At 44.0% G+C, this 20585-nt stretch overlaps 1 protein-coding gene across 3 annotated transcripts in view; it reads right to left on the bottom strand.

Moving 5' to 3' along the window:
• Nucleotides 1-12072, bottom strand: part of Tmem245 (transmembrane protein 245) — a 77027-nt gene extending 64955 nt beyond the window's left edge. For all 3 annotated transcript variants that reach the window (XM_057790486.1, XM_057790489.1, XM_057790488.1), the window contains exons 1-2: nucleotides 11499-12072; nucleotides 1437-1554 (exon numbers count right to left, since the gene is read on the bottom strand). In XM_057790486.1, coding sequence (XP_057646469.1) covers nucleotides 1437-1554; nucleotides 11499-12065 — 685 coding nt within the window. In that variant the 5' untranslated portion in view covers nucleotides 12066-12072. The remainder of the gene's footprint in view (nucleotides 1-1436; nucleotides 1555-11498) is intronic.
• Between the last annotated feature and the right edge of the window lie 8513 nt (nucleotides 12073-20585).

The raw sequence follows: 20585 nt of genomic DNA, 5'->3' as shown, positions 1-20585 counted from the left end.
ATGCTTTGTAAAGGACACTTGCAGGTAAACCCCATCTCAAGGACAGTTCCGTTCTTTCTCTCAAATATTAAGGCATGTGCCAGCCTAATCTTAAGAGTCAATCCCCAACCCATTACAGACACCCACACACCCCTCACAAGTTTCAGGTCACCCCAAAATCAAGTTCAACCTATGGAGCACCTGATACTAGAACAAACAGTCAGGCACTGATCCTGAAGCCGGGGAGCCAGCCTAATTTTCTGAAAATGGCACTAGATTTGAACTCAGTCTGAAGAAAGGGGCCAACAAACCCAAAGGCTACAGCCAAAGCTCCCACAGTATACAGTTAATCCCCAAGCACCTGCCTTCCCTGAGTTCACATGGGACTCCCTCCTCTACCTTCTGCAAACTCACCCTGAGTCACATCCTGCAGATAAACTTAGTGGTGCCAACTCAACAATTCTATAGAGTACTGCCCTCCTAAAATCAGAGCCTCCACAGTCAGCTGGGCTTAGCTGTTGCTTTCTTGGGGGGAAGGAGGAGCAACTTACAAAGAAGGTTCATTCTAAAAGCCACTTTCAGCTACCTGCTTCTCTAGGTTGCTCAATTATTTTGTTTTTAAATTAGAAAGAACTCAGGCTTAGAAATATGTCTTGCCCAATTCTGTACATCATGCTGAAAAGCCATTCAAGAGCAGCAGCACCAATACCACCACTATCACCAGCGCCACCCAGCTAAGAGTGAGCTGCTCCTCAGGACAGGAAACCCATGACTCTGAGCAGCCCCGACATGGAACTGTCTTTCTGATGCTTCCTGAAGTTCTGGCATCTCCCCCTCATGATCAGGGACCTGCTTAAGTCACTCTTTCACAGGATGGACAGTCCTTCGACTCTTAGGAAGTGGTTTTCCTATTTCAAGCACTCTTCTTGCCCAATGTCCTCCCCCATTCCTGTCCCAGGTCCTTCCACTTAGCCAGACTAAAAATCTCCAGTCCTTCAACAAGGATGATTAAGACTCTTATCATCCTTGGGGGCTTATCTATCTCCTCCCCAAGTCGGCCACAAGCAGAATGAGCTAGAGGTCACTATGGCTATCATCTGAGGCACACTCACCCTTCAAGGACTTACTAAAAGAATGCATAAGGAACTTAAAGATCAACAAAGAATCTTCACTGAAGATTAGAGAAAGCTCAAAGTTCAACATTTTCTATAGACTATGTTAAAGAATTTTAAATGCAACATAAAACACTACACAGAACTCACTTTCACTGGTTGGCCTCTGCTGACCTTGAACCGCAGTTACAGGGCGACTAGAACTCACGTTCACTGGCTGGCCTCTGCTGACCTTGAACTACAGTTACAGGGCGACTAGAACTCACGTTCACTGGCTGGCCTCTGCTGACCTTGAACCGCAGTTACAGGGCGACTGTTCACAAAGAAGAGTTAGAAAGGACCTACCTATATGAAAAAGCAGTATCATCCAGACAGGAATCGAAACTGCTCTTAAGTAGCGTTCAGTGTTCGCATTCCACTTGAATGAAACCATCAGCACATAGCCAACCACCAACGTCCAGATCTTAAATAAATGAAGACACAGGTATAAAATACATACAGCAAAGAGCACGAGTCCTACAACATCTGCAGAGTCTAAGCATGCTGAACACCACTCAGACGGGGGCTGTGTGTGGTATGCCTGGGCCTCCCTCTCTATTTAGATATGTTTAGATAGGCATTTGAAACTCAGGCAGTGATACTTAAATAATAAAGTACATTGTTTTACTAAAGTTCAAAATCCACTTAACATTTTTTAAAAGATATAATAGTTAGTATGTAAGCAGCAGATTTAAATTAAAACTAGTCTTGTACAATTCCTACAAGTTTTTGTTGATTAATGGCTGGGGGAGTAAAAAGAAACAGGTAAAAAGATCCCATATTTTAACCTATAAAAAGTTAGTAGGAGAGTCATTTTTAAAACTAAAAGAACTAGCTGAAGTATGAGCCTGCTGATAATCTAAGTGACAGACATAGCAACGCTAACCTAGAATTATATACTGCAGTTAAAAAGGGTGTCAGGAAAAAATATTACAAGAAGAAACAGTAAAAGTTTAAAACAGAACTAGTCAGGTCCCCTCCTCCATCCCTCTACCCTACAGCTGAGTGCCCATCACTAAATCTGCATCACAGCTGCCAATCTGTAAGGTAACAGTGTTCAAGAGAACACTGCAATGAGCAGTCTGAGCACCAAGAACATGAGTTTGTGAAAGTAAAATTCAAGTATGGCTTGAACCGGGGTGGGGTGGGTGCTAAAGTTAAAACGAAGAAGGACTGAATGATCTAATTCAGAGCACAAAGGAAAAAAAAATCAAAAGTAGGATTACCACAAAAGACAGGGGCACCGTCCAGAACTCTGTCAATAAAAGTAACCCAGTTTTTAAAACACGCACAGACTTGGACATGAATTTGGACCTGGGAACTAATCCTTACAAAGTAACGACAGAATCTGAAAAAGCTTTTGACATAAATTCCTCAGAACTGATGAGAAGTGACGGCCTAAAAGACCGGTGGAGAAATGATTAACTAGGGTGATGCACAAACACAGGTTGTTCAGCCATTGGACTGGGTATGGCGGGACTGTGGGTGTGGTGCATATACGCAGCACTTGTGAGGGTCAGGGATCTTTCCTATACAGCGGGCTCTCCCAGTGCCCGCTCTCCTCTGACTGCCTCCTCATCCCAGCCTTGGTGGAGTTACAGGAATGCACTGGCACGCTCCTCTTCTTACATGGGTGCCAGGGATCCCAACTCAGGTCCTCAAGCTTGCACGTTTTTCCAACTGAGTCACCCCCCAGACTTAAATGAGTATTGTTTTCAAAAAAGGTCTCACAGTTTTAAATTTCCAATACAGTATTAAGTTAAAAATGAGATAGAAAACATATATAATAAACTACAACATGGTAAGGGAAAGAGAAATATGCTAGGCAGCTGATGGTTAATGAACAGAAGACATTTTTCCTTTTCTTTCTTGTTCTTGTTTTTTTCTTTTTGACACAGGGTCTCACATAGCCTGGAACTTGCTATGAAGCAGAGGATGACCTTGAACTCCTGATCACACTCTTCCTGCCAAATGCTGAAATTCTGGGGAGAGGGAGGGTTGCTGTTTGCCATGCTGGGATTTGAAATGAGGCCCTCACACATTCTTGATGAGTGTTCCACCAGAGAAGGACTTGTCTACAGTCTGAAGTTGAATTAGAATTCACACACACACACACACACACACACACACATGCCTATACAGGTTTTTGTGGACAACAGGTATGCAGGAGGCCTTGGAGATGAGAAGGGGTTTCAAATCCCTGAAGCTGTAGTTACGGGTGATTGTGAGCTAAGTACTGAGAACAGTACCTGGGTCCTCTGGAAGTAAACATTCCCAACTGCTGAGCCTTCTCTCTAGCCTACAGTTGGTTTGTTTGGTCCTCCCCCCCCCCCCCCAGCAAGTTTTATTTTGTGAGTATGGGTATTTGGCCTCTATGTATGTCTGTGTACCATATGCATGCCTGGTGCCCTTCCCCTGGGACTGGAGTTAGAAACAGCTGTGAGCTGTCATGTGGGTGGTCAAACCCAGGTCCTCTGGGAGTGCAGCCAATGTTCTTAGCTGCTGAGCCATCCCTAGCAATCTGCTTTTGTAAGCGCAGGGTAAGAAGTGGTGCTAGAAAATGAAAGCATACTGAGAGTGACCCTTAGGAAGGGACAGATGTCAGCCACACCGCACACAGCGGCCATCAGTCCCCGGATGAGTCCAGCCACTCCCCAGCAAACCTAGAACCCAGCTTCTAAAGCTGCAGGCTGTGATCCAGAAATGACCGTGAGAAATCTGTTGACAGCACAGGCTCTGAACACGCAACCATGGAACGTAATCCAAAATCTGATCCATACAAGTCTGAGGTGTTGCCTTCAGTAAGTCATGTGACCTCACTAAGCCAAAGTGCACACTTGTGCTCACTGCCCTCCCACAAAGTTTCTTTTAGTTAGGGAAAAAGAGCAACTTTTTAAGTATTTTCTTGCCATCATTCCACAGCATACAGGTAGCGGACCATCCTATCTGTGGAGTGCACTGATAGGATTTTTATTTTTAAAACTGCTCTTTGAGTTGTTGACCAATTTCTAAAAACAAGATAAATAAATAAATTCGGGTGATTTGGGCTTGAGTCTACGCTAGACTCTCCAGCAGTTTTTGAAACAGTCCTAAGAAACAGCCTTGGCATTTGCACTGTGTACTTAAGCCAAGCGACACTCTCAGCACTGGTCATAAAATCAGAATATCAGTCAACTCTTAAAAACACTGAAGATGCTGTGCCTGCAGTTAAACATCTGACTAAGATTTAAATCTCTACATAAAAAATAAAATAAACATACTCATCTTATTAGTACAAAAATTTGATTTATCTTTAATAAATGACTAAAGTATATATACAGCAAAGAATTGTCTTAAGATATGCTTATGGGGTTAGAGAGTTGGCTCAGTGGTTAAGAGCACGGGCTGCTATTGCAGAGGACCTTGGTTCAATTCCCAGTGCCCATATGGTAACACAGAACCATCTGTAACTCCAGTCCTAGGAAATCTGACATCCTCTTCTGCCTCCACAGGCACTACACACATGCTGTGCATAGACATAGGACACGCAGGCAAAACATCCATACATATAAAATAAAATTTAAATATACTTAGAATTTATTAACACTAAATGATTGATTATAAACCTATAAATTACAAGAGCTAAGGTCACACAAAATTTTCTCAGGTAAAAAGGGCTCATGAGTGGAAAAGTTTACAAAGCTCTGGGAAAGTCCTAATCAAATCCACAGCTTACACAAACCTGGGAATAGCAGGCCCAACCTACAGGGCCTAACATAACCCACAGCTAGGACAATGTGTTAATTTAAAGATTTCATTTAATGAAAAGAAATGCAAAGCTGTGTTTTCAGGTCCAAAATCCCAATGTACAAAACAGGGAGTGGGGAGAGAGCACCTAAATTCAGCAGTCAATGTATAAATGTCTGCTTATAAAAATGTAACTCGGCACCAACATGAGCTTTAATACAGGCTAAGACAGCAAAAGAAAACTATAATATAATACAGACGTAGCTAGATGAGTGGACTCTCTGGCTTACAAAGTAGAGAATATCAACATTTGATAGCTCTTCTCAGATAATGGGTGTCTTAGTTGAAGTTTCTATTGCTTCGATAAAACACCATGACTTAAAGCAGTTTGGGGACGAAAGGGTTTATGGCTTACACTTCCCTATCACAGTTCATCACTGAAAGAAATTGGGACAGGACCTCCAGGCAGGAACTGAAGCAGAAGCCATGAAGAAGTACTTCATGCTCAGTTTGCTTTCTTATATACCCCGGAACCACCTGCCCAGAGGTGGCGATACTCACGGTAGGCTGGGCCCTCCCATGTCATCAATGAAAGTCTACAGCCTTTGTCTAGAGGCAATCTGATGGAAGCATTTTCTCAGTTCAGGTTAATCATCCCAGCTAACTCTAGCCTGTCAAGTTGATTAACAAAAAAGTCAGGACAGAGGAGGAACAGTCATCTGGGAACAGGTAAGCAGCTTCATCGCCTGCGGTCCCGGTGCAGAAATAATTGTGGAAATGATGAAGCAACATATTTCTGTTTGATATAAGAATAAAATTTCCCAGCAACCAATAGCTGTCTAAAAACAGAACAAGCTCCTATCTCGAATGGCGTTTGAACATGAGGAGTTAGAAACGGCAGCCCTCGGAAGCAGAACTACAAAGGGTCTACATCTCCAGATTAAGTCTAAGAAGCTGTGTCTGTACTAACAAGGAATCTGCGTCACTAAGAAAAAGAAACTGCACATTTCAGACTTTCTAAGAGAAATTTCAACCTAAAGAAAAGCATGCTATTTTTATCCAGTAAACATGAAGCTCCCAGATTACATTACTTTAGGCTAAAACACTTAATTCCCCAATCCACTTCCAGGACTGTTCTACAGAAACACTAGTGCGCAGATAAATACAAAATATTCAGGTGCCGTTTGCAATACAGCTCCAAAAATGGAAACGCATTCAGAACTTAAAAAGTGTGATGACTATATTCAGGAGCAGGGTGTAAATTTATGTATGGGAAGGATAATGGTGAGAACATACTCAGCAACATTAAAAAATTAAAATAACCATCTCCGGGCAGCTGGATCTCAGGATGGTGCTTCTTTATGCTCACTGTCTTTGCTGAATTTTCCTAAGGGTTATTTAATATTTTCATAAGTAGAAAAAGAAATGCTGTTCCTTTAAGATGTGCTTCCTTGGGCCTTCTATAGTTTGACAGACATTTTCAAGCATTTCTTCAGAGAGACAGAAATACTGCTAGCTCAAAAGACAGAACACACTTGAGTTTTGGATAATATAATTACCAATGGTTAAAACTGTTTATTACCTCTGGATTTGTTGGAATACACAAAAATCTGTCATAAACATAGGCACGTGGGACAAAAGTGTTTACTCCGCAGCAGGAAGAGCTGTGGCTGCAAGCAGCGACAGCAAAGGGTCCACAAGAGGAGGGCGGGTAACAGCCCAGTGAGAACAGCGATGATAGAAAAGGGTTTCTGTAGTACAGTATATGCATGTATACATGAAACTAAGACAAAGACATTTGTTAAGTTCACGCAGGTTCAGAAATGAAGTCAGAGGCTGTCAGTTAACAACAGCATCTGATTGGTGGGAGCGATGGAAGAAACGGGGACAACTGACTTTTACCATATAAATTCTGCGCTGCTTAACTGTTCTTTATGTGAGAAGCATGCTTTCCTTGATAAGCTTTTCACATCGCAAACCAGTCTTTAAAATAACTTAATGAAAAGTATTTTCTCTGTGATCACATTTAATAAACGTCTTTTTTGTTTGGAGAGGGGGTTGTTATGGCCTGGGCACAATCCCAGGGCGTTGCATACAAAGGGCAAGCAGAGGCTCCATCTCTGAACTGGATTTCCAGCCCTCAATTCTAGTGCCAACTCCTTTTAGGGTGTTGTTCTGTGTGATACAGGATCTCACTGTGTAGCTCATGCAGACCTCAAGTTCACAATCCTTCTATCTTGGCTTCCCAAGCACTAGGATTACAGAGCCACCATGCTTTATCCAGGGCTTTATCCCCTCACCCAGAAGTCAACTTCAGCTCCATTTAGCTTTATGTGCAAACCTGCTTGTGTGGGATTTTTCTCCCAGGCATAAATCACTGGCCACAGTTGACCCGAGGGCACATTTATCCTCTTAAATATTCTGTGTCCTTTCCAAATACATAATCCAATCATCTTCTAGCACCCGTGTACGATTTATTATATAAAACTGCATCAAATTTAGCCGCATTTATTTAGCTCTCTGAGAACAGCAATCACACTTTCCTTTCCCAAGACACAACTAACCACACATGGCACACTTTTCCGTTAAATAGCACATAAGTTATTTAACGTAAGTGCTCAGTGTGTTAAAGTGCATGTGTGTATGGAGGCCCACCTGGCCGAGTGAGAACAAAGGCTGCCTTGGGGATGCCTGCCTCCATCATTCCTCCAAGTCTTCTTCTTCCCCCTTTTCTTCTTCTGAGACAGAACTTTCACAGAACCCGGAGCTCGCCATTTCTCCTAGACTGGCTAGAGAACAAGCCACCAGGCTCCACCAGGGTCCATCTCCTCCCCATGCACCACCACACCTGGCTGCCATTTGTGTTCTGAGGGTCCAAACTCAGGTTCTCAAGCACTTCCCCACTGAGCGATCTTCCTGAACCCTTTCCTAAGTCCCTCTCAGACAGAAGGTGGCAGACTCCCCTATGGAGCAGTGTCTGCTTCAAGTACTTCCTTCTCCTTTAAAATTTTCTTCTATTTTGAAAATTGTTCTCTTTGTCATAAGAGTCAGGAGCTCTCAGAGCCAAACTTGTAATTGTGAAGGACCTTCCTCTCAGCTGCCACCAGGTAAGCAGCAACAAGCCTCATAAGGGTTCCAAGAGGAATGGTGTAGACCTACATGGCTGGCCAGGGTGTAATTCTTAGCAACCCTTGTGACCCTGATCAAAACCTCAAGGAGACTGAGGTATCAGGCAAGCCAACCCTTCATTTGTCACAACTAGGGAGGGCTGAGTGGCCCAGAATAAAGCCTTGGTCACAGGTCACAAAGCAAGTTACTGCTATTGCCAAGTTCATAACTCAAATCTTTCAGCCCTTGCTGTTTCCAACACTACTTTATAAAAACAGGAGGCAGGCCTTGGAAAAATCAAAACTACTACTGCTGCAAACTAGAAATGGCCTCCCCCTCTCTCAACAAGTCTGAACAAAGGGAAAGAGGGATCAAAACATTCCCAGTAGAGAAAAGAAGTGTAGCAGGGGACGCTACTAGGCTCTCCAATTTATCCTGCAGAACCTCACAACACCAGAAGAGTCACACTGAGCATGGAGAACAGATGAACTTTCTTAAGCCTTCTGAAAGGACTTACGAAGTGAGTCTATATTCTAACCAACACACTTGACTGCTGGGAACGAACTGCTGCTAGCAGGAAGGAGGAGTTTTCCACTGGGTAAAGAAAAGAGCTTAACTACTCCAAAGGGGGCAGAGAGGGAGAAACTGTGAGCTGGTGACAGAGGAAAACAAACAGCGGTACCGACAGAAAGAAAACCAGGACTGAAACACTGCATAGACAGACAGCAGGATAAACGAAGACAACAGGAGAATAAATAGCTGTGACTAGACCAATTCTGATATTCTTTAGACTTTTCCTTTAAACTTAAGTCAGTTTGTCTTTCTAAGTTAAAGATTCAAACATGTGCCTGGAGAAGCTTCCTCCGCCCTTACTGCAGGGTGCCAGGGAGTTCTGATGACAGCAGGTCTTCCCTGTCAGCAACGGGCTGAGAGCGTGAGCAGACAACTGCTCTCCAGTGTTTCAGCTATGAATTCTCTCCCTCCTACTGGGCGGGACTGCTCCAACAACCCAAGGGTCCCAGAGTCAGAAGCTGGCTCAGGGCCTAGCACACAGTACACACACAAAAGCTGGAACCTGAACGGATGACCGAAAGTGTCTGCTTACGTGGTACCTTCTCTCTCTGCCTCCCTCAAGCAGGCTCACACTTACAAGTTGTGGGAAAGCATAAAGGCTGTTGTTTTGTATCAGGCAGTCCAACACTGTGGTCTATGAGATAGAAAACTTAAACCTGGAATAGGCCCCGGCCCGGGCAACTGTTAAGCCTCAATCAGAGCCGTAGGTTGACAGGCCCCACTTCACTCCCTCCTCCTCTCCTACAGCTTCTGCAAAACTCACTGATGCTTGTTGTTCTCCGCTGGAACAACCTGAAAGCACCCGTCTCACTGAGTACTCTCACCACTCGCTTCTAACTCACTCACGCAAGCCTTTGATGTTGTGTTTTTAACTCCTTCTCATCTGCCTTGCTCTCATCACTGTGACCAGCCAAGCTACAAGTCTTAAGTAGCATTTACTGAAGGGCTGTGGGTGTAGGGGTAGTAAACCCTGTTATGGCACACATAAGAGCTTGAGTCCAACTCTCAGAACAACCAAAAAACAAGCACACTGATGGGGTTTTCTACCCTCCAACCCCCGAACTCGACACGTATAAACACAAGCATGAAGAGTACCCTCAGTAAAAGGCTCAACACGCAGCTTCACGGGTGCTCACTTCCTCAAGTCCTTCCACCCCGTGTGAGGGATGTGCAGAAATGCCCGGCTTCCTCCCATCCCCACCAGTTTACATCTGAACTCCACCTCCTACTCCAGTTGAAAACACATGCTCTTCATGTAAAGCAAGCCTTTCCTTTCTCATGTCCTAGAGTTCAGTGGAGGACACCTGTCGACAGCTGAACTATTACAGAATCTGTAAGAGTCTCAATTTCTTGAGGACTTTTCTTATAAGTACATAATGAGTTTAATCCATGTAACTGACTTGTTTAAAAATGAAGAGGCAATAATTTCAGCTTCTTTTTTCTTTTAAGCCTTTTGTCTGTTTGCTTTTTGTTTTGTGTTCATTTTTCGAGACAGGGTTTCTCTATGTAGTTTTGGAGCCCGTCCTGGAACTCACTATGTAGACCAGGCTGGCCTCGAACTCACAGAGATCCACCTTCCTCTGACTCCTGAGTGTTGGAATTAAAGGCGATTGCCATCACACCCGGCTTTTTAAAGACTTTTTTATGTACGTGTACATAAGAGTCAGTCATGTATACGCAGGTGCATCTAGAAATCAGAAGAGGATGCTGGGATCTTTGGAAGTAAGAGTTACAGAAGGCTGTCAATGACCCAACATGGATGCTGGGAAGGAATTCAGGTCATGTGGAAGAGCAGTGAGTCGTCAACCTCTGAGCCATCTCTCCAACCCCTGTGGCCTGTAACTGTGAGAATGTCCACTTACTTCTGTGTATGCCTGTTCCAATAGGAAAATGCTAATTTATGAGGCTGAATGTACAACTCAGTAGCACAAATAAAGCCCTGGGTCCAACCCCCAGCACTAATAATAATAATAATGTGCTCATATACAATTATATGCACTCCAAAGACAGGGTACCCAACCCTGTGTTCAATCAACTTTACACTTGACGAAGAGGTGAACTGATCATCCTGGGATCAGTGAACATTCTACCAACACCCTTTGGCAAACTGAAACCTGCTTAGCAAGTAAAGGCGACTATTTTGTAACTCAATAATGTCAGGGCATATTCATTTTATTTCATTAGCAAATAAAGTGAATAAAAGTGAAATAGTATGAGGTGTGTACGCGCTGGGCCTCATGCAAGCTAGGATCTTCTCTATCCCTGCGATACATTCTTAGTCCCTGTGGTACTTTATCGATTAACATTCTTAAACATTAAACAGCCACTTCATTTTAACTTTGCCCAATAAATATGCGGACAAACTAACCTGCGATTATCTGAGTCAGGAAAGGTGTCTCTAAGATTATCTTTGAAATTCCTTTCAATTCTGAAGTTTCTAAATTGGCAGTTCAACCATAACCTGCCTCTCTTTACGAGTCCACTGCTAATCTGGACTGGTGAGGTTGTGCAAAGGCCCACACATAACAAAAAGTTAGCGGAAAGCTCCTAGAGTTACGCACGAACTATATATAGAGAAAGAACGAAACTGTGGGACATTACCGGCATGAAACGAAAGCTTTAGTTTGAGAGCTTGAGAAATCCGAGTTACCCAAGTTCTAATTAACCCCTAGCCTAGTAAAAAGTCAGCTCCTCTTAACTGTACAAAGGAAAGTTGGATTCGACACCCAGATGTGCCTGCCAGATGCGCAAAGTGGGTCAGCACTTCTCAGCCAAGGGACCTTTTCCCTACAAGTGGGCCGGTTTCAAATCACACCCGCTTCTCTAGAAGGAAGCGCGCCAAGATTCCCGGGCGTGGGAAGGAGGGCGGTCATCCGCGCTCACTGGAGCACGGGTGGAGGACCTTCGGCCGTCTGGTCGCGGGCGTCCCGGGTCCAGCCACCCCAAAACGCACGCACTCACCCACAGGCTGCTGAAGTAGTCGAGGCCCCGGCAGATGAGCGCGCCCGCGTGCGCCAGCAGCACCTGGACGCCCAGGTAGCTGCCCAGGCAGTAGAGACCGTAGAGCAGCGGGCCCCCCGCACCCAGCAGCAGCAGCAGGCGACGGCGGCGCAGCGCCTGCTCGCCCAGGGCCTCGACGCCGTAATCGGCGAAGCAGAGCGGCAGCAGCAGCGCGGCCAGCACGATGGGCGTGTGCGCGCGGTGCAGGCGGCGCAGCCACAGGCGGCCCAGGCGCGTGAGCGAGCTCTTGAACGGGTGCAGGAAGGTGCCGCACAGCACGGCCCAGAGCAGCGGCCGCAGGAAGGCCTCGAGGATGAAGTACACGAGCACCGCGGCCCCGCAGCACAGGCACACGAACAGCACCGCGCCCGTGTTGTAGAAAGCCTGTTTGATGGGCTTATCGAAGCGCAGCGCCAGCGCCGCCGTACGCGGCGTCTCGCCCGGCCCGGCCGCGCGCGGGACCCGAGGCTCCGGCCGGGGAGAGCCCCGCGGGCTGGGCGCTTCGGGAGCGCAGCCACGGTCGGCCATCGCGCCTCTGCCAGGACCGTGGGGCGGGGCTGCGAGCTGGCGGAGGAGCGCGGGCGGAGGCGGACGGTGCCGCGAGGGCTTCTGGGGTTTGTAGTACCCAGACTGCGGGCAGAGCATGAACTAGAACTCAGGGAAACTACAACTCCCAAGAGGCTGAGCCCAAACGCCTCCGCCCTCGGGCCCAGTGGTTCCCCAGGGACCAGGTAACAAGTTTTGAGACGGTCCCAGAAAAAGAAAAGTAGGGGGATACAACACCACAAACCCCCTTCTCTGATTGATGTTAACTTTTCCGGAGGCAGGATCCCCAAAGAGACGCTTTCAGAGATGGAAAACACAAGCTGTGCTCTATGCTTTGAAAGTATTTCTAAAAACACTGATGCACAGACTTAGTTTTATTGATTTATTTAATAAATACTTATTTTTAATCGTGTGTATGCAGTGTATGTGGGTGGCCAAAGAAGCCAGAAGCGCTGGATCCCCACTGCTAGAGTTACCGGTGGTTGTGAGCAACTTGACTTGGCTACTGGGTCTAGAACTCAGGTCTTCTGGAAGAGTAATACATGCTCTTAACACTTTAAAGTGCTCTCTCGTGTACATGACAGGATTTTAAGTAGCTGTTGCCCTGTGACAGTCTCTAGTCTAGGAGGTTGGCTCCTATCATTTTATCCTGAGAACATCCCTCCAGAGATGTTACTAGTCTTGTTTTGCAAATAAAGCACAGAGAATATTGCAGAACGATCACAGAGAAATTAAGTACCTAGCCTCATACAGCTGCCAAGTGGGTGAGTTGGGGTTCACACTATGAACCCTTATTCTGTAGCTCTTAGGTTCTATGCTAACTGATCTGAACAGGGATCCTTTGGCTTCTATGTGAAGTCCCTTAGAGAACCATAATGTGTACCCACGATTAACTGTTTCTAACACAGAGTAAGAGTCATGGGAGCAATCTAAATGCCTCAGAGTGTATATCAGTGTTTAACTGCCACTATTTGCTACCCACTGAAGTGTTCTCTCTGGCAAGAGATAATGGATATCATAGTCTTTTTTTCCCCCTGTTGTTTGTTTGGTTTTGTTTTTTCCAAGACAGGGTTTCTCTGTGTAGCTTTGGAGCCTATCCTGGAACTTGCTCTATACACCAGGCTGGCCTTGAATTCACAGAGATCCACCTGCCTCTGGCTCCCAAGTGTGAGTGCTGGGATTACAGGCGTGGGCCACCACTGCCCGGCTTTTGTTTGTTTGTTTTCGGGAAATCATAGTTCTTACTACAGGGTCGTTGTAGAAAATAAGAGCAAGAACTGGGCAATTCAGGGTGCTTCTGTCCTAAGGAAAATCTTTTGGAATTCAAGCCTGCTTCCCATAAAATTTACTCCAAAGAGCATTTTTCTTTGAGAAAGAAACTGAAGGAGATAGAAAGGGAGAGCAGGATTGAGAGAGGGGAAGTCAGGAAAGAGGGAAAGCTGGTCTTCACTCCTTAGCTGGATACTCAATGTGGGAGGTTCCCACCATAAGAGTTAATAGCTCTTTCCTGTTTTCAACAAACTTTCATATTAATCTCAGCATGAAATTTCTGTTTCTCTTTCTGTTCTAATGTAAATAAGCTAGTTTTCACATGAAGAAATGTTGCTAACTAGGTCCTGAAGATAAAAAGGATTCGCTAACTGAAGAAAAAGAAAAAGCAATTCCTTTCTCCTTTCCATCTTGCTTACAGATTTTGGGGCCCTGGTTCTCGGTGTCTGGGTCTTATCGTCTGGCCCTGCAAGTGTGTACTTGAGTTGTGCTTACATTTTCCTGAGCTGCTTAACTGCTGAGATCACCACCGCAAACTATAGTCACATTTGCCAGCGGTGTGCACAATCATTGACTTGAGCTGCTCTTTACATAGCAAGGCATCGCCTTCACGCCTGAAAAGGATTTGGGGATGGGGGGGGGGGGTGCTTCCCATTTGTTCAGAGCTAAAATCAACCATCCCTGCCACTCTGTGGCTCAAACCCCACAGAATCTAGTCTATTGTCTGTTAGCATAAGATGACCTCTGCCACTCCTTCCCCCAAATAGAAAGACCTCTGCAGAGCCAAAGCAGATCTGGGTCCCTTTCAGAGTAGAGGAAGAAAGTTTTCTGCACAGCTTAGATAGCCCGTGATTTGTGTCTAGCATCCCATCTTCTAATAAAAGGGGCTCAAAATGCATCCAAATGACTTCTCAAACCTGCAATGCTCGCCAATTACAAAAACTAAGTTCCTGTGAAAATTAAGTCACATAACAGATCAATGGATGCAAGGCCTGCGAGCGTTGCCTGAATTGTGTCGGGGCCCCAGTTCAGCAAATGGAAGAGGCTGGGCCATGGTACTGTACTCTGTTCCCAAGTCTAGTCTCAATCGAAAGCAGGCTTGCTGAGCCTTTCAAAGTGGTTCTGACGACCAACCAGAACCGATAAGCACCATTCAGGATTTCCAGTGAAGGAGAGAACTCTAACAGAAACAAAACCGAAACAGTGAAAAATGAGAAGTATTTGTATGTTCTCCTGTACACTGGGGTTTTCTTCGTCTCACAAAAGTTGGTTGATGTATCTGTCCCCGACCGAACTCCTAGAGAACAGGGACTGGGCTTGCTTCAATTCTGCGTGTCTAGGACCTGACACAGCAAACAATATTCATAATCCTGAATAGGAGCTCATGTGTACCAAGCAGGAGAAGGAATGAGTGGTATCCTTTCCCAGGAGCCTGTCTATGCTTACTGCATGATACTGAAACCTTAGTGCAATGGTCCTCAACCTTCCTAATGCTGCAACCCTTTAATACAGTTCCTCATGTTGCGGGAACCCCCAACCATAAAATTATTTCTTTGCTACTTCATAACTGTAATTTTACTACTGTTGTGACTCGTGATGTACATATTTGATATGTGGGACATCTGATATGTGACACACACACACCCCAAGGGGTTGCAGCCTACAGGTTGGGAATCGCATCCCTAGAGCATTCCTTTGTTTGCAGGCAAAGTATAAACAACTAAGATATAGAATTCTAAAGTTGTGGGGGTAGGACACAGCAAGAAAAGGCCACGCCTGTGTTGAAGATGTGCAAGGCTGAACTCTCGATGAGGACTTTGTGGTAACAAAGTGTTAGAACTGCAGATTTAGAGCCAAATTATTGTGAGCTATTTTTAGTGTTCCTGCCTAGCCTAACATCCTTTTGACCATCAGATAAAACCTTTAGCCAGGAGGTGGTGGCAGAGGCCTTTAATCCCAGCACTGGGGAGGCAGAGGCAGGCAGATCTCTGAGTCTGAGGCCAGCCTGATCTACAAGAGCAAGTTCCAGGACAGGCGTCAAAGCTACAGAGAAACCCTGTCTCGAAAATTAATAATAATAATAATAATAATAATAACTTTTAAAATGTATTTTTGGCAGCCCACTAGCTTTCAACCCATCCAAAAGCTAAGAATGTCATCAGAGAGTAATTAAATACATAGCAGAATTTTCTCTTCTTTGATATAACTTACCTGCCTATAGCCCTACTAAATGTTTTTGGTTAATGCCTTAATTTATGATTTTCTTTGTCCTTTAACTAATAAAATCTCTTGTAACCACTTCCATGCTAGAATATGTCTCTTGGGACAACCTGAATACATGTTCCTAGGCCACAGACACTCACATTTTGCTTAGGAAAAAACTGTGTCTTATTCCTTTTGAAATGAGTGCTGTATTGTGGGTTGATAGGACCTAAGAACTAAATTTGAGAAAGGGACCCAAGTCCACTCAAATCTCAAGCTCATGGGGCATCAGCTCTAAAGTAGCTCTTCCAAAATGCCATACTTCTTAGATTCTCTTTTGTGGCATCGCATGACTCAGAGAAGACCAGCTGCCTGGGCACCCCGGATGCAGTGGAGGACCCTGAGACCAGGCTGCGCTTGGCCTTCCAGTTGCATGAATCAAGGTATTTTCTCATCGTGATATCTGTTGCAGTTACTGTTTTTGGCCCAGGGCATGGTGAGACCCTGAAAGTAGCTCTCAAAATTCTTCCTTGCCAAGAGTCCTCTCTTGCTGTCCCAGATACTTACCTTTATGACTACAGCAATCTCCAAGGTCAGCATTGTGTCTCTAACATTTCTAGGATATGGTAGAGAGGATCTAAATATAATCACAGGTATGTCTACCAAAGGAAGAAAGGGAGATTAAACCACACAATGGAGACGGTATACCACATACCATAGATTTCTCTTCTCCCTCAAGACCCAGTAGACTCTACAGCTATACTCTACCTAGTCTTTCTTTTAAAACTACGTTTAGTTACTTAGTGTGTGTGCACACACACAAGTGCATGGAGGTCAGAGGACAACTTACGGAGGTTGGTTCTCTCCTTCTACCATGTGACCTTTGGGGACAGATCGAGGTCACCAGGCTTGGCAGCAAGTCCACTTTCCCTCTGAGCCATCTCATCAGACCTTCTACTTACTATGGTTTAGTCACCATTAAGGACTTTAAGTGAAATTCCTAAACCCAGATACATGCAAGGAAGTAGTTAATATACTTGAAACGGGAATCTACATTACCATTTCCTGCTTGATACGGTACCAGAATGAAGCTTCTGCAGAGTGAGTTTGTATATTGCTTCTCTACAAGGACTTTCAGGTAACTAAAGCAATAGGGTTCTCCTGTTTGTCAGACAAGACAGGTTGCCACCTTTCCCAAGGTCTACAAGGATTCAGGGAGAAGGGAGAAACATTTTACAATTAAATAACACACAAAGGAAAAAATAACAGAAACGTGCAACAGAGCAAAGCAATAAGGAATTATAAACTAGTTTTCATTACATCAACAGGAAGAATTCAAATTATGTTGAGAGTTTACGCCTTTAATGTTTAATCCTGGTTAATATAGTCTGAGTATAACCTAATCCTCTGAAGATAAAAGTATATGTGGTGGCCAGTGAACAAAATAATCATTTCAGTAGTGGTTAGGAGTGTTGCTACAATTACTTTACATAAATAGAAACTCATATCTTTATTAGTAATGTGGCACACATCTTAGAGTAAAAATCCACATAGGACAGGCTTATAAATATACATTTATATATAATCTCAAAATCAATCACAATTGAACATTAGATACACAACTTTTTATAAAACAAATATAACCCATCCGCGTCCATTTAAAGGCATAGTTTTAACAAAATAGTATTTTGTAGACAGTCTCAGAAAAACTGTATTAGTACTTCTGGAGCCAGATTGTTCCGGCATGTCAATGCGCCAGTGGGAATAAGGCATGTGGAGAAGCTGCGTTCACTCTTCCGGGGTGGAGGGGTCAGGGCATTCTAGGAAGAAAGCTGGATAGACTCTAGTGACCTGGGTGAATGCCACACCCACTGAGCATTCAGCAACCTTAGAGATGATTACATTCCAGAAGAATCAGACTGGGTGGTTACTCACCTAATAGCAAATATTTGGAAGAAAACTAAAAATACTACCGAACGGTTGGTGTATTCTTAAATGGGACACACACACCCCCAGGCTAGGAGATTTACATACATTTTTCCATTGCCAGGCATATTGAGGCTCATATTTCTTTAACTACTATTTTCATGAGAAGGAAATTATATGCAAGTCATCTGCTAAATTAAAAACCCAAGGAAATCAAACTTGAAAGACAAATTGCTCACTGAATAGTAGAATAGAATAAGAAAACTAATGCAAGTTAAAACATGTTTAGGTTGCCATGAAACATGCCAGTTACTTAACTAATGTGAGTCTTGGCTTCTTAATGATATAGAAAAGTTATATTAAACAACAATACATATACATTCTTTACAGTTCATATAATGGTGAAAAGAAGAGGCAAGACTTAGTAAGAGATTCAGGAATCCTTCCTACAAACTAAATTGCTAAAAATGCAAGGTAAGTATGTCAGTAACACATATGATGTTTTATCTCTGGGTTTGAAAGTACACAAGAGATCAGAAAAACAACTAATCGTGTGTGTGTGTGTGTGTGTGTGTGTGTATGTGCACGCGTTTGCGCGTGCGTACTTGTATGTTTTTGTATAAACACACCCCACCTGTCACATATGTACAAAGTGTATATACATATAAACAAGTTGAAAATAATCAACCTGTTCACTAAATATGCAGCTCTGTTTAGAGAGTAAGGATGTCACCTCAGCACACGGCCTAGGGTGCTGGCTCTCACACGTTGCTTCATTGTATGAGACAGACGTGTCACATGTATAAAAGACTCTCATGCCCTTGTGCTAATTTTGAAAAATCTCTACACAGAAAGAAATTACTCTAAAGCATAGAAATGTTCATCGAAAGAGCAGCTCAAGAGGGAAACATGTTAACGACTGCCAGTCCTCAGGGAAAGCAGAGCTGGAACTTCCCCAGGGTCACCTCGTTTGTGCCAACTCCAGGAAACATATTCGAACATATGTGTAAGGATGCCACTATGCTATTCATTCATAACAGCAAACCAATTATAAACTGTGTTTAAGTGACGTTTTCACTAACTCTGATATTTTTACAACTAGCTAATAATATGTTACTGGTGATAGGATTTATGACGACTAGATAGACAGAATGCCATGGCTAAGTCACTGTGGGAAAGCTAGAGTCTTCCAGCCCAGCCCAGACCACTTCCTGTTGTCCTTCAGCCTGCAAACTAAGAATAGGTTTTTCCTTTTCCGAAAGCTTTTTATTTTGGCATCTGCAAAGTATATGAAGTTCAAATTTCAATTGCTTTATTAATGTACAGCCATACTTGTTCACTTATGAACTGTCTGTGGCAGAGTAGAGCATCTGGTACCCCTTTACAAAGATAATTTAAGAAATCCTGGGATAGAGCCAAGAATGGCATCCAACTTCAGCGCTAATGTCACTTAAGACAAAAACCTGAATAAAGACAGTAAACTTGGATTGCAAAACTAGTATTAATATACTGGGATGGAAATCCATCCCTCAGTTGTCAAACTTTCTGATTTCTTTAAGGACAAAAGCAACTAACAGTAACAGAATGCAGCTTCTGGACTTTGAGTGCATGTTTAACTACAGTGGGTCAATAAAAGCACATGGAGGCCCATGTTGTAAGACATGGCCATGGTTTAAGAAAGTCATGTTTAAAAGTTAGCTAAGACAAATGAATTCTTTCAATCATGTCCAATTGACACATTAGTATGAAAACATTAATAGTACTAAAAATGAGCTGGGGATGTAGCTGGGTGGTGGAACACCCCGCGAATATCTACAAGGCCTTGGTATGATCATCAGTACTGAACAAAAAAATAAAAAGAAAGAAAAGAAAGGAAGAAAGAGAAGAAAAGAAAAAGGAAGGAAGGGTGAGGAAGGAAAGAAAGAAAAAGTACTAAAATGACTGGCAAAAATAATCCAAAGGTTTTAAGCAGAAAATAAAGTGATACAAAACCACTGTGTTGAGTTCTGCAAACACAGCTGTAAGAAGTCCTCATTTTCACTGTAAAATACTAGGGGGTAGGCAAAGATGCCCAGCTGATTTGAGTATGAACAGCAGGTTCTACTTAACGGAAGTTTTAAAGACTTTGCATGAGGCATAGGAAGTCATATCGGCTCCCTCATCCCTGCGGCCTCTTACACGACAAGTGCATTGAACTAGCGTCTCTAAAGTCTGGTCAGCTCTGGTAAGCTCGCCAGAAGAATGGCCTCAACTCTTCCTTCTGCAAAGCTGAATTGACAACAGACGCTTCCTCTGGTTGGTCGGACTGAAAGAGTTCATCCACATGGAGCACTTACAACAACGCTACATACATCTGTCTGCTGCTCGTGTTTCACCAAGAAGCACTGATCACTTCTCCCTCAGGACAAACACTGTGTAGAAAATGAAACTGTATGTCAGACCTGGGAATGCATGCTTGAGAGAGCAGCAGCCAGGAGTCGGGGGGCTCAAGAAGGATGACTGAGAGAGAGAACGAATAGAGAGAAGAGTAGGAGTTCCCTTAGATTAGGTAAGAACGGATGAATTCGAATTCTATGAGGCTTTCACTTCGACATGTCTATCAGTGGACAGATCTCTGAGATGACGGTCAGCTGTTTGTGACACATCCCCTTGTCGCAAACCCTTATTTCATGACAGCAATTATTGTTCAAAGTGCCAACTGATGTCCAGTGAAAGGCAAAACCACACTGCCACTGGGGATATTGTCATTTATGTTTTGGAAGACATGGTTTGATCATGAACAGGACATATAAAAACATTGGCTAGCCAGCTACAGTCCATAAAAGAGATTCCTCTGGCCCAAGTAAACTCGCAGTATCGAGACAGCTTTGTAATTCAGTCCACCAGTTTTTTGAATACCTACCAAGAAGTAGCATCAGTTACAAGGATGAGGAGAGAAATGACTCCTAATGAAAAGCCTAGCATGCTAGAGGAGGGCTTAGTCACTCCTAAAACTACGCAGTCCTCAAGACTGGAGGAAGAGATAAGAGTTAGGGCCTTACAGATGAGCTCATCATGGCGGCGGGGGGGTGGGGGGGGGAGACAGGGGGATGGGGAAGATGGGGA

The sequence above is a fragment of the Chionomys nivalis genome, chromosome 16 (genome assembly GCF_950005125.1).
Source record: "Chionomys nivalis chromosome 16, mChiNiv1.1, whole genome shotgun sequence".
NCBI lineage: Eukaryota > Metazoa > Chordata > Mammalia > Rodentia > Cricetidae > Chionomys > Chionomys nivalis.
Note: the sequence above shows the minus strand (reverse complement) of the source record. Positions and strands in the feature narration are given on the sequence as shown.